The following is a 14,457-nucleotide window of genomic DNA, read 5'->3' as shown; positions in this document are numbered from 1 at the left end:
GGTGCTCTGATGAGGCTTCGCTGCTCGTCTGCACTCGGTCCTGACCTGGTGCAGACTGCCTGCAGCACCATCAGTGCACAGGGTGCACATGGTCAACGCCGTTGGCGTCATCTCGCGAGATTGTGTTTTCCAACGCGTAGGCACCTTATTATGTGACTTTTTTCTTCTTCTTCTTTTTGCCATCAATTTAACATAAAAGCAGATTTGTTTCCAGCAGTTTTAGGCTTGGTTGTTCACTTGCACATCATTATTTCAGTTTTCTGCTACCTTTGGCTTCTGTTGCAATTAGGGAAATTAGTTAATGTGACAATAAAAATAAATTGTACAAATAAAATACATAACCAACAAATAAGTAGCCTATTATAAGATAAACTATGCAGCAGTATATATATTTATTTATATGTACTATGTTTAGCATTTCTGGTATTCTTGTACAGTAAAATTGGGAATGCAGGGCTTTTACTTCTCGGGGTAAAGTTGTCGTAATGCCATTTTGACTTGTAATGAAATAAACGTTTTTCGTTGAGTTGAAATGTATTGTATATATTAGACCCGTTGTATTCATATGTTTGCTAATATTACAGACGTAAACTTTCCACAGCATCAAAAAACTGTCTGCTGTTTAATAACTGTCCATTTGAGAGTGACCGCACAGGCGATCTTGCACTTCGGGGATACCTTCCCAAACAAGAAATCTATTTTACGTAATAGGTACATGATGGATTAACAAACCGGCCAACTCGGGGGGAAATTTAAGGAGGTCATGGGGTCAGATCAGGGATTTGGGAGCTGCAGATAAGTCCCGTGTTAAAGAGCTCAATCAAAGTAATGACAAAATCTGAGTATGTGCCGATTGGTATGGGCACATAGTCAAGATTATGTAATGTACTATGTAATGCAAGACATTAATAGGTGAAAGTTGACACCACAGTTCAAATGCCTTTCATTACTTTATTCATGCACAACTCACATGTTTTACAATGGGGCATGGCTCTTACCAACATCATGTATGCCCATTAGCCTGAACAAAATATATACAGTACATCATGCTGAAAGATAACACAGCCAAAGGTCGTTATTTTAAAACAAATACTTAAGGTCAACATTTACACATTGCAAAAGTTGCCACTCAACAAATTTGTCATCTCCGGACAAAATGTGCACCATTAAGACTGAAACTTTGAAAATGATGTTATTAAGATGCATGTAACCTGACGACCATAGGCACACAATGTTGGAGAGTATCCACAGCTATTTGCAACGTTGCACTTAACAGAACTGGGTAAAACACAAACTGTACGAAATGAATTTAGTTTGAAATAAAAGGAAAGCATTGAACAACTCCCTCCTTCCTTTTCGTTTTCAGTTTAACGATTCTCCTGACAAGAAAACGCTCTGTACTGCTAATGCATGCTTTGATTATATATTATTGTTAATATGTGGATTTAATGTTTCTAATTATGGTTTCAGTAATTGTATATATATATATATACAGCTTTTTTTGTCAGACAATTACAAGCCATAAAATTTTTTTTCTAGTGTCCAGGTGTGGCTAACTGCTTATCAACAAACTCCAAGCATCAAATAGGATGCTGTGAAGAAATGTTGATTGAAGGCCTGGAAATATTTTTTTAAGACCTTATGAACTGTTAAACATACCAATAGATTATGATTATGAATAAACAGCAACTGTAACTAATGTAAACTAATTAAAAACTGCATTTTAATTGTGTCCTACTAATCTGAATGACCAAAAAAACAGATGCTTTGAAATGACGGCTCAGTGAAAGATTATCCTTTGAGCACAAGATTTCAGTTTAAAAACCAAAACAAAACAACAACAAAAAACTGGAAGCTGGAAGGCAAATTTCTGGTTAATATAACTTTTAGATTTTGTCACTGTAAGCTGGAATTATAATCGTTAAAGTTCAAAACCTTTTGACATATGGAAACCTTAAAGATTAGCACTATGCAAACTTGGCAGTATAGGTTTTAATGCAAGTTGAGGCTTATAACAACTACAACACAAACCCTGCATGCATAATCACCTAATGAGGTGGATTTTCTTTATATGGGATTTATTTGTACATTCATACAAGCAGACACGCGCGCGCGCGCACACACACACACACGCACACACACACACGCACACACACGCACGCACGCACGCACGCACGCACGCACGCACGCACGCACGCACGCACACACACACACACACACACACACACACACACACACACACACACAGTGTTCAGTACATCCAATTTCAGTATGAATGCAAAAGTTTGATAAAAATATATTAATTTCCAGATGGGTTTCTAAATACCCTGCTTCATATTGTAGAGCACAAGAAAATATATACACTACGGCGTAAACACAAAACAACCAAAGACAAAAACAAGAAGCGAGTTTTAACACCATCATTTGACATTTTTGATCATGAGGCAAAGTGCAACATCCAGTAACATCAGGTGGTCCTTTCTAGAGTCACGCTTTGTTCACATCTGACTCATCGTCCTGCTTGCGCTCAGTCATTCGTGCACATCGTGGACAAGTTGTGGAGTTGTCATAGTAACAATCTCTAGAGACACACAACAAACATCAATATTACATTTGTTACATAATAAATCATATTACAGGTTTCCATTAGAAAAATGTGCCCTGCCCCACCCTGCTTAGTTTCAGCTGTCCCTCATTGTCCTTCGTTCCCTGGTCTATTTCGTCTGCATGTTCTTCTCTCTCAGTGCCAGTTTGTCCTGTTCTGTTTCCACTTTTTGGACTGTCTGTCAGTTCCTGTTGATGTTTTGGACTCGGCTCAACCGACTGTTCTTTGTTTCACCTATTTTGCTGCTCCAGACATTGCGACTAAAACCTACGTTTGCTTGAACCTCCCACTGAACTTGCAGACATTTCTTTAAAAGCAGTTTGATGGTATGTTAACTGCAACTGGGCGTCTTTTAGACCACTAATAGCTCTACTCAAAACTTGTTTAAGGGCTGAGACTTTAATTTGTATGATTCAATTTTGAACCCATTATCACAATGGTATATTTTTCCTCACATTTTTCAACTCTCGACAATCAGCTAATTTGCTGTATTTTACATCGTGACTGGTTGGTGGTGACTAACCTGTGGAAGACAGCCGAGCATTCGTGGCAGACGGAGGTGTGACTGTCGAAAGGGAAGAGGATGTCTCCCTCTTTACAAAGCTCACACACAAATCCTTTGGCCTGACAACGCTACAAATACACACATGCAGAGCACACACAGACAAAGTAGTAGAGAAAGATGTGGTTTCAGTCTTTGTTTCTTTAGAAAACAGTACATTTGTAAATGAGCCCCAAGTATTCCAGCTGTTTCTTAATAGTACATTACATAACGAGGTATATGTAACACAAACACAGGCATTTAGCTTACTGACAAAGACAATTGAACAGTGTCATCTGTAGTACCCGTTGTGCTTTATTGTAAGAGCTCACCTCGCAGTCGAGTTTGATGTGCTTGGCAAATGTAGTGTGGATCTCTGTGAGGGAGCAGCTGAGTCTGCCACTGGAGATGTCAATTAAATCCTGTAGTGAGTACATGTCATCATTCTCAACAAAGTGCTGCCGATCGTGTAGCTGGAGAACACAAACAGAGGAAAACATTTTAGAAAAATGGCTGAGTACATCACAAAACACATGTAGGCCACCTGAAGACCATGAACCTCTGCTTTGCTGAGAGAAAAAAGGTTGCAGTTTCATACCATCTAATATTTAATACCAATCTTTTTTCGAACCCTTCATTCTTTTTTTAAATGTCATGCGCACATCGCCAAGTTCTGAAAAACGCCAAAGAAAAACGAAAAAGAAATTGAGCTGATACTAACCAAGGATAGTCAAGTTAATTTATAGACACAAACTCCTCAATGGACAAGCTGCCCGAGTGGTTCAATGCAAGTTCCCTCCTTCAACCACATGGTGATGCTGTTGTAACATATTACTCAGAGGTTGTGAGCGTGGAAGACACTTGAACTGCATATTACAAAGTCATTTAATTTTGTGTAACAGAGATAAAGTTAATAGATGCTGACCTGTAGTAGTAGCCGAGCTTCCATTGCCTCCTTGCAGGTAATAAAATAAGGTTTCATCAAAAGAATATCTTGACGAAGTTTCTGTAAAGAAAAGACACAAACACAAGTATTTCTGTCACTGAATGTTGCAGTATGTTTTGTTCTCTCATTCCACATGCAGGCAACACTTAATACAATATTTGTCTGTTTTTCATATCTCCTGAAATGCAAAAACACTGACAATGTGCTGGGATACATCCCAGCCCGCTCCCTCCGCTCTGCTTCTACCAATCGGCTTGTTGCTCCCTCGCTACGAGCTAAACACTCTACAAAATCACGACTGTTTGCTGTCCTGGCTTCTAAATGGTGGAATGAGCTCCCCACCGACATCAGGACAGCGGAAACTCTGTACATCTTCCGCCGCAAACTAAAAACACACCTCTTCAGACTTCACCTTGAATAGGAGAACTTTAGTAGCACTTAAAATGGCACTTACTGATAGCACTTTGTAGTTTGGCTTTCTTGATGAAATTGTATTTTCTTGATTCCTGTTGTTCTGGGTTTTGTACCCTCATGGTTGAAATGCGCTTATTGTATGTCGCTTTGGATAAAAGCGTCAGCTAAATGAAATGTAATAATGTAATACATTGGGTGACAAAATAACTGTAACAAAGTCAAAACTTAGTATCTGGCAGGACCACGGACCAGAGGGCGTTTAATTTGAAATGGATGCAGCATTTAGCCAACCACCGGTGATTTCATCAGTCACACGGCATTCACCTGACCAACCACTGGTGTGAATTTACCACTGAGTAACTAACTGAGTCTTTTAAAAGGCTCAGGCGGTTAAAAGGCTGGCGCCTCTAATGGCGTCTAGCCATGAACTATAATCCGGGTTTTAAAGCCAAATAATGTTAAAAGGAATTCTAGGCTAAAAGTGAGAACACATCTATTTTAAATCAATATGAACACCTACGTCAGCACAATTTCTTGAAGGGTCTTTACTGGTGTTTCCAGAGAAGTGAAGCTACCCACCCTGATCTCAACCAGTTCCTCCACAAAGTTGAATAGCAGCGGGTTGATTTCTTTCATCCTCATGACAGGACGTGAAATCATTAGTGCCAGGTAGCGCATCGAAGAGCGACAGACCTGAAAAAGAGGCACACTGGTTAAATATGCCCACACAAACACACTGATACCCCTTTTTATAATAAGACAGTGACATGGGTTAAACCAGCATTGGTGGGCAGCTTGAATAACTCAACGCATTTCATCTGATGCTGTTTCACAACCTTCCTCCTGACCTTTGTTGACACTGTAAATAGGTTAGATGCTGCCTGGCTTTAATAAACAGATTTTTCTCTGACTCTCAAACCCGCTAAAGTTCCTATAGAGCCACAGAAGGTTTGTTTTCACAGAATGTGTAAAAGTCCTCATGACACGTAAATCCCCTGTGTTGGTGGAGTTCCCACAAGTTTATTTGATGCTTCTGTAACATGATTCTGTGTAATTCCGATGTGCAGAAGCTGTAACGAGATGTCACAAGAACCCATACGTCGGTGCCAAAATTCGGAGAAGGTGATGGTACTTGTTTTTCTACGCTACCAAAAGATCCAAACGATGCTGAAGGTCCAGGAGATGCTCGATAACAGCATGACATGAACGACAGCAGCAAGTGCAGCTGCAGCAACAGGTCTGCTGCTAAATGTGGACAAAAACCCACAAAAACCCATTTGTGTACGGAAAAGTGTCTGAGTAAAATGATCAGGGACAAGAATCTAAACATTTAGAGCGATCAGTGGAGATACCTCAAACTGCTCAAAGACAGATGTTTGGATCTGGACACAGGATTCAAGGTGAGAGAATTTGACTTTATATGAGCAACATGTCGTCACGTTCACATCAGTTGCATCTGCCGTAGCAATGCTAAACACTCAACAGTCACACAAGCTGAAGTCAGCTTGTTGCGTCTACCGTAGTGACAGTTCATGACGTGAGCTGATGCTGCTCATAACATTGGTAACAACCGAGTCAGCGTTACTGTTGAGCCTCGTAGTGTGTAGGATGATGAGCAGGAGGGTCAAACACGCGCAGACAAACATCTGCAGCTTTTCAGAAGCAAAGAAAATCAGACAAAAATCCTCCTGGAGCAAAGCAAAGGAATGAAAGAGTTTTATAACACTATTGTTTGATTTAAAGACTTCAAGGCTACATGTTGCTGCGTTTTGAAATAGTTTTATTGTTATTAGACTATTTATTATTTGCATTCATTTTTCATATTTCAGGCAGCTGGGAAGTGGGAATGCTATATCACCATTAAAGTTGTGCTTTTTTTTTTTTTATTAGATAAAGGCTCTAAACCACTCTTGCTACTGGAATGACATTTTTTCAAGTGAAGTTTAAGAGTTCATGCTGAAATTCAACCATTTCACAGGATTATTTTTTGCTGAGGTATCAAAATTGGTATCGAGATTTGATGAATTTCACTGCTGCTGGTACTGACGACCAAATTTGTGATCCTGTGACATGCAGTCTCATCAACACGTTCAGTAAACCCATTATCCTACTCTCATTTTCTGCCTCGTCTCCTTGACAAGAACTCTTACGGATTGATTTATAAACGATGACTCGACATTTCTGCAAGCGGAGTGTATTATTGCGTGTCTGTTGAGGCACCTTGCGTGGTTCAAACTCCCAGTTGTGGATGACACGAGCTGGGATGATGGCTGTGTCATTCCAATGGCATGTGCTGCAGTAATACTGGCCTGTGTAGTCACATTGTCTGGCCTCAGTAGGTACACCCCCTGCAAGATAAATACGGCAGAATGAGGTCAGACTATAGAACAAAACCCAAAAAATTAAACCGCTAACGGTTCAGTCAGAGATTCAGGTGTGCTCTGCTAGCGGTAGCTAATGGAGCCTTGAGTCGGCAGTCTCAAGCGGAGGACAAGAAGCAGCTTCAGAGGTTCACTTCTTATAACTCCAACAGCCTAGATTTGTTACTTTTCAACCCGTAGTCCTCTCAGCCAACTGACACGGACTCATGTGACATCACAATTTATCAGCTCCCTCATGGATCAAAAAAGACTTCACACGACATTGTTCCCATGTACGGTAGAACTCCGCAAAACAAGTCAGCTGACTTTGATGTATAAAATCAGTGAAGCTCTCATTCAAGTTTGATTGCTCGTGTTCCCTCTTCGACATAAACACAGTAAATTTATACTCACTCAGTGAAATTGGTGTCCGACATTCAGCACAACGGTAGTCTTGCCGGTCTAGTCCTATTTCCGGGCAGATGCTGAGCTCGTACTCCGACTGGTGGCTGACTTTCGACCTGACACAGGGCTTGGTGATCAGGTTCATACATTTACTATGGCAACGATAGTAACATCCTGAAACATGGAAGAAAATTACACAAAAAGAAAGAACATTTAATTACAAAGCACCTGAAATAAAAAAAAAATTAAAAATCAATGAAAGTTCAAATCATAAATCTGATGAATTGGACAGTCAGTTAAAGATAACTATTCCCATCTTTCATTGGCTTGGATAGAAGCACATTCTAGACAAAGAGAGATGCGTGTAGAGAACAAATGAGATACTGGGATAGCACATGAATCTTTGAGAAAGCATCAGACTGGCAGGATGTGCATTAAGCTTGGAGAGCACATTTTGAAAAATCATCCTTTTCTTTGCACCATAGGATGATTTTCAGTTTTGGTACCAACATCTCTCTACAGACTTCTTTCAGTGTATTGTGTGTCTCACCTGTGCAGGTATACCAAGTTTGGATAAGGCCCCAGATGATAGCGCTACATTTGTCACAGGTCTGTTTCACACTCTTGCTCTTTTCCTTGGAAAAGCGGTGTTCCAGTAGGATTCTCAGATTAGGCTCATCTTCCTCAGGGTCCTTTTTAAGGGACAAGTAGAGACAAACATAATTCATAAATACCAACAACATGATCGCTGAAACACAGTTCATGTACAATTGTAAAAGACATGGCTTAGTGCAATAAAGGTGCATTTTAATTTAAAGTTTCTGGGTGTCAACGGGTGTTGCCATGTGTATTTTGCCTAAAAACAAAATCATACAACCTCAATGAACTCAATAAAAACAATCAGTATTTTTATATTCCTTCTGTTCTTGCCAGATGATCCTTCTTAAAGCTTTAATCATGTCTTTTGTCCCGAGACAAAACTTGTCTGTCCAAGTTGCATCAGATCGCAATACTGCTGAATTATTAAATAACAAAGTGGTCTGGTTAAATTCCATAATATATAGTGTAGTATGCAGAGTTAGATACAGTATAAGATTTAGCAGCTTCACATGATAGGGTTTGAAATAACCCTTTATTATAGAGGATGTGGATGTTAGGAATCAAATGAAGTAATTGCTTTATTTAATTATGGTTAGCGACATCAGAGAGTTGCAGGCCAGATCATGAACCTGTTTTTTTTGGTCGTCACTATTGCCATGACTTAAGCTGTAACATCTTTGTAAAACCTTGTAATAAACAGCATGACACATTGCCGGCATTCCACCGCTCTGTTTAATCAGTGATGTGAGAGGTTTTGTAACAACGCGTAAACTGCGTTGTTATTAAGACATGGAGAGCTGCCTTTTAAAGAAAAAAACTCCCAAACAATTCTCAGGTTGGGTCTAGCTATTTGAAATAAATAACTACACAAAAACATACAGATAATCACTACCGTAGTCTTTTCTATAACACCACTCCGTAAACAATAGTAATTTAAATGCTGCTTTACTAATTTTGACTAAAAATGCTTTACCAATACATTTCTATCTGCAAATGTTTTGTTCGGCAGTTTTTCTGACTGTCAAACAACAATATCATGTTCTCCACTTCCCCATTCAGTCCTCAGTCCCAACCTTCAGTTCCTGCAGTTTGAGACGCAGGTGGATCAGTTTCACCACCGTGTCCTTTTGTCTCTCCGAATGTTCTGGCAGCTCCAAGATCATCTTCTTACACTCCTCTATGGCCAGTTTCAGCTGTTCAATGTCTGACGCTACAAAAGAGCCCTGAAACAGACAAAGACGCATATGTAAGCACTTTCAGTTTCACACCATCAAACAACTTGACGTAATGCGAGAAATGATTTTGAATCAGGCTGGACAGCAGGGAAAATGCAGTACTCACCATAGGCCTTGAGAAGTGGTCCTCAGCTAGACCGAGGTCCATGACCCGATCTGAACTGTGGGTTCTGGTCCCAGAAAACAGCTCAGGTCTGGCTTCTAAAAAGAGGGAAACATGGCATAAAACACGGTTCTTCTCTTGAGCCTATGCAGTGTTCTCACGAGTGGACTCAGTCATGCATGATAATTTCATACACATGACTCTGGTCACTAAACACATCTTAAGATCCCTACAATGAATCTCCACTGCAGATGTCTTGAAGGAGAGCAAAAGAGCCAAATGGACAAGTGAAGGATTTACTGGTAATTATCATATCAGCTCTGGTAATGTGTAACCAGTCCTGACAAGACACATGCTTGCTGTGTTATTTAAAATGCTGCTCAACAGACTGAATGAACTTTGAATTGCTGATCACTAAGTTATTGTCCTCTCTACATGTTTGAAACCATTCTGTTTCATAATTATTCATCTGGTATGCATTCAAATCAATTAAACTGAAATTACAACATGTTTCTTATCTCGGACAACTGCTACTGCTATTATTAACTATTTCTGTACAAACGTTTCTTCTGTGTTTCTTCTACTGTGTGACTGCACATATCCTGAGTGTTTTGGATTTGGTAATTTGGGTGTGGTAGATCAAGCTAAAAACAGAACATTCAGCTCCACCATAAAAAGCGATTTTTGGTGGCCATGTTAGCAAACTAATACCTATTTACATGTTCAACAGACACAAAGCGACATTAGCCTTCATTAGCAGACACGAAATGCTTGACAGTACTGAGCAGCTAGTCACTAACTTTCTGTTAACTTGGCATTAGGTGCTCAGCGGGAAAAATGTTGACATTGTGTAACTTCAACAGAATGTGGGATGAGAGGTGTGGATATATAAACGTGCATACATGTAACACAAAACTGGGAATTAACCGGGGAATTATGTGTATGGCATTAGGAGGCCAAAATCAACCTGTGCAGCCGACAGCAGTCCAATGAAACAACCTTTTAATAAACACTACCCTAAAGGTAAGTAGGTAGGTAGGTAGTTACTTTATTAATCCCCAAGGGGACATTTTTTCCGCTACAGCAGCATTTATAGATACAGGAAAGCAGTAAAATAACAGTAAAAAATATAAAAAATACACAGTATATCCAATAAAATGGAATAAAAATAAGATAGAATAATTAAATTAAAACACTACACTGTTTGTTAAGTCTGTGTAAGAGGTATGTTGACAAATGGTCATATTCTCGTTTGTACTGTTAGACTGTAAGAAATTTCTGTCCTCCACCTCCTTGCATTACACCGTCTGAAGTTACAAAGAGGAACGTTTCAAAGCTTTCCCAAACAAAGTCTGATCAACCACCTCTCTTTACACAATCTGAAGTTACATTTTTACACAGATACATCCTTTTAGGTTTTGGTTGTTTATATAACATTTTGAAAGGGGAAAAGAGACAAGAAAAGTAAAAAAAAAAAAAATTAGCAATTTAATATATGGTACAATGCTGAATATCAATTAAAACCTTCAGTGATCAGACGTACTGGTATCAACAGTGAATACAGAAATAATTAACTATGAAAATTAAGAAAAATTTAACTGAGGAACCTTAGTTTTAATCTTTCAAATGATACATAATCAACTGCATTTGCCACATAATTTAACAAGCGGTTTCCCCATCTTACTGAAAAAGTGCAGAAAAAAGTTTTACCTGCGTACACCTCAGAACAAAACATGGTGAGTGAATTCAGCTTTTAGTGCCAAACAGATGAACTAAGTGTGTCATTCTTGACTGTCAAAGTGGTTGTCATTAAACAGAAAATATTTGTATTCTCATATCCTAAAATACAGGAAGTGTTACAAAAGTACTGCTTACACTTATGCTTTTCATTTCCTCTGGTTCAGCTGCAGACTTTCCAACTTCCTTTTCCATAAGCTTAAACTGCAACACAACAGTTCAGCATGCATGTTCTTTATGTGTCTGGATCTGTTCTACACAACATGTTACTACTGTTTAACCCGAGTAAATAATTCATCCAAATAAGTTCAACGAGGGAGTCAGTGTCTCACCGCATGGTGAGTGAGCCACACTGCTAATATGTATTGTTTTGGCACTATAAGGGGAGAAAGTTTACATCTGCTGGTAAGTGGCATTTAGGAAAATCAGGAAGTGTGGCATTTAGGAAAATCAGGAAGTATGGCCTCATAGAACACCTCCCCCTGCAGCACTGAAGCTGTTTTATAAATTAATTATGTGTACATCATCTCATTTACATCAATAGATTACTTAAATATTTAGTCTTTATCCTGTTTAAGCAAACAACTCAGAGACCTAAGTATTTTACTTTCCTCCCGATAGGCCAGAGACCGCTAACATTTGCACATTTTATGCACCAAAATTGTCAAACTTATTATGTCTGTATTCACAACCTACCAAACCAGCCATCTTTTTAGAAAAAACAACAACATTGAAATCATCACTGGATGTTTGCCAAGGGAGACGGACGGGGCACACTTTCCGGACAAAGTCCAAATTTCCATCATCAAGATATAAGATGCAAGTTATTAATTTCTCAGCTGAAGGATGAGTCAACAAAACTGTCCAAAGAGGAAGTGTCTCGTAATTGATGTCTATATGACTTCACGTTTACATCTGTCAGTTTATGAGTAATAAGTGAGACTGTAAATGAAACACTTAAAACAACAATGGCAACAATGTATAATGTTTTTCTTGAGATGAAGGACAGGTGTGAAAGCAACCTTAAAGTAAGGTCCTATTCTACACCTGAGAAGCTCAGATCATGATTTGCGTGTGATGAACTTTGCGAAACTTCACCGTGTTGCGGTTGCGTTTTGCCTCCTTGGGGATCATCTTCTTCCTCTCCACGATCAAATGGATTGAGGCGGGTCTGGCGGAAAAGTGCAAGTCTCTCATCATACTCCATTTTATTGGCTACATCTAAAGAAGAGAAAACACATTACAGTCACACTGCGAGGTTGGTCAAATCCTCTTCTCTCGCGTTTACAAATTGAACCAGTGCCTCGGTTGCCTTTAAATGGAAGCTGGTTAGCTCATATGTCTGCTTGGTTATTGCTTATCGTGTGCATTCCTGTTCAGATCCTAGTAAAATGACGCTGCTATTTAGTGAGCAGAGAGCTGTTTCATGACTGTAATATCTCAAATAGGCAGGTTTCAGGAAAATGTATTTACAAAATACACGCTGCATGTGAAACGGTGCCTGATTTTAACGTTGGTTGAAAAGAACCTGCTGTCATTGTGTTGATTGTGTCATAAACAGAGGAACAGAATCATACACGCATTACCTTTCACCAGCAAGACATCTGTATGTCCCAAATAAGTGCTGTGGCGACTTAATTTTGCACTTGAAATTTGGAGGCAACTATTTGGGTCAGATTTTTTAAAACATGCTCTAAATTCTATGCAGCAGAAAACAGTTTAGATATCCAAATCTTTCGGCCCAACTTTTAGGCCAAACCTGAGACACACCAGAAGCCCCTGATAACATAATCAAGGTAATTTTGCTCAACTTCATAAAGATGTTCCTGAGCCACAGATGACATGTATACCATTTGACAGGAGAAGTGCTCCCTTTGACTTTAAATTCCTTTAACATGAATAATATGAGCATTTATTATTAAGACCCCCCCCCCCCCCAAGCCCTCTTTTTTTTGTTGTCTCCCTTTCTTTTTCTACAAATGCTCAAGCTAAATAAAATATTGCCACGTCAAGACGGTTAGTAACTGGGCTGACAATGACTAATTCAAACGTCTATGGTATATGACAAAAAATATATAATGATGAAGTGTTTTTAAAATGTGAGTTAATTAAAATTGCACAGCACATCAAGTGAAATCAATGTGCTCTACTCAAATGAACAACAACAACACTGCCTGAATCACGCGATTTGCAAATAACGACCCATATGCAGATGATATAGTACAGAACTTATGACATTTTATTTTTACCAGACATTTTAGGATTGAGATCAGTCCGTGGGGTCACACGAGGAAAGACTGCAAACACTGAAAAGCTGAATAAGATGAAGCCTCACCTCACTAATTATAACCAATCAGCGCTGCTGGTGACAGTCCTCCTCGACTGAGACGTAACCTTAATTATATTTTGCGTGTTACTGTAGTACGCGTAGACTGTGGCATTAACATTAATTACTGCTGGGGTACCAGTATTTAAAAAAAAAAAAAAAAAGGCTGATCAATACACAGATGTCAACAACCAGCTAACGCTAGCTAGCCAACGAGCTTTCAAACAACACACTCGTTTGTTGTTTTGATGTTAATGTTGGCTTGAAGTCGGAAGCTTACCCCGTGTTTGGCCGTATTCATTACCGGGGAAATAACAGTTGTAAAATGTAGTTTGTAGTCGACGCTTATGGTCAATATGGACAGGGCTCCCGGCGTTGTTTTGTCCCTGTCATCAGCAACATCTCAAGGCGAAAAGATGTCAAGTCATCCTGGGTGTAAATAGCGACTTCCGGTAAATATTTTCAAAATACAAGCTGTGTCCTATAATCGTGAAGTAGCACTCTACGTTTGATATCGGTTCGATATGAGCACTTAAAGCTGTGTCTGTATTTTTATTTTATTTTTTATTTATTATTATTATTATTTTTTTATTTTTTTTATTTTTTTAATGTCTTGCCTAAACTCGCTTGTCTAAACATGCAATGTTTTTGCTTATTTATGGAGGAAATGTGTTCTGCTTTTATATTGAAAGTTGAACTGACCTCACAATCGGTCTCTTTCCCTTTCAACGGAATAGTAGATATCTTCCAAGTGATCTCAGAGATGACAAACATGGTCCATAAAGTGTTGGCTACATGTCCCTGTAGGATTAGTATAGTTCACAGATCATCTAAAAATAACCGCTAAATGAATTAGAGATGGTCCTGATTATAATGCAACTGGACATTTTAATTGAATTGATTGTTTTATACAAATAACATATACATGTCCTAACTGATTAATGTGAACTATTCAAATAGATTTATCAACAAACATTTATTTAACATTTCAGTGGAATATGAATAAATAAGTAAAACGAGGTGTAAAATAAGTTGCAAACTTTTGAACCTGCAGGTTTTTTTTTTTTTTTAATGCATATTAAGTTAAATTCGTAAATATCTACACCAACAGCAGATGGTCTTTTGAGAACAGTGGCATTCAGTCATTGGTTTTTCACAGAAAATGTGCTTTGACCAACAATGTGG

At 38.8% G+C, this 14,457-nt stretch overlaps 1 protein-coding gene across 1 annotated transcript; it reads right to left on the bottom strand.

Annotated features, from left to right (window-relative positions):
- Positions 1–1,977: 1,977 nt before the first annotated feature.
- On the bottom strand, positions 1,978–13,690 carry def8 (differentially expressed in FDCP 8 homolog). Its single transcript, XM_069693605.1, has 12 exons — positions 13,553–13,690; positions 12,045–12,167; positions 9,213–9,307; positions 8,945–9,094; positions 7,822–7,963; positions 7,281–7,445; positions 6,727–6,854; positions 5,086–5,199; positions 4,072–4,152; positions 3,479–3,619; positions 3,129–3,238; positions 1,978–2,581 (listed from the first exon to the last, which is right to left on the bottom strand). The coding sequence occupies exons 2-12, from the start codon at positions 12,151–12,153 to the stop codon at positions 2,488–2,490; spliced, it is 1,329 nt and encodes a 442-aa protein (XP_069549706.1). The 5' UTR covers positions 12,154–12,167; positions 13,553–13,690; the 3' UTR covers positions 1,978–2,487.
- Between the last annotated feature and the right edge of the window lie 767 nt (positions 13,691–14,457).

Source organism: Brachyistius frenatus, unplaced genomic scaffold, assembly GCF_029030835.1.
Source record: "Brachyistius frenatus isolate BFR_SWC_R1_liver_20210118 unplaced genomic scaffold, ASM2903083v1 Contig_15, whole genome shotgun sequence".
NCBI classification, from domain to species: domain Eukaryota; kingdom Metazoa; phylum Chordata; class Actinopteri; family Embiotocidae; genus Brachyistius; species Brachyistius frenatus.
This window is presented reverse-complemented; position numbering and strand designations above follow the sequence as displayed.

Excerpts from the sequence above, each read along its gene's own strand:
- def8 (XM_069693605.1), bottom strand. The coding sequence starts at position 12,153 with ATGGAGTATGATGAGAGACTTGCACTTTTCCGCCAGACCCGCCTCAAT. Across the intron at positions 9,095-9,212 it reads ACCACTTCTCAAGGCCTATG|GGCTCTTTTGTAGCGTCAGA; the intron begins GTGAGTACTGCA and ends TGTCTGTTTCAG. Across the intron at positions 7,446-7,821 it reads AACTTGGTATACCTGCACAG|GATGTTACTATCGTTGCCAT; the intron begins GTGAGACACACA and ends TCCATGTTTCAG.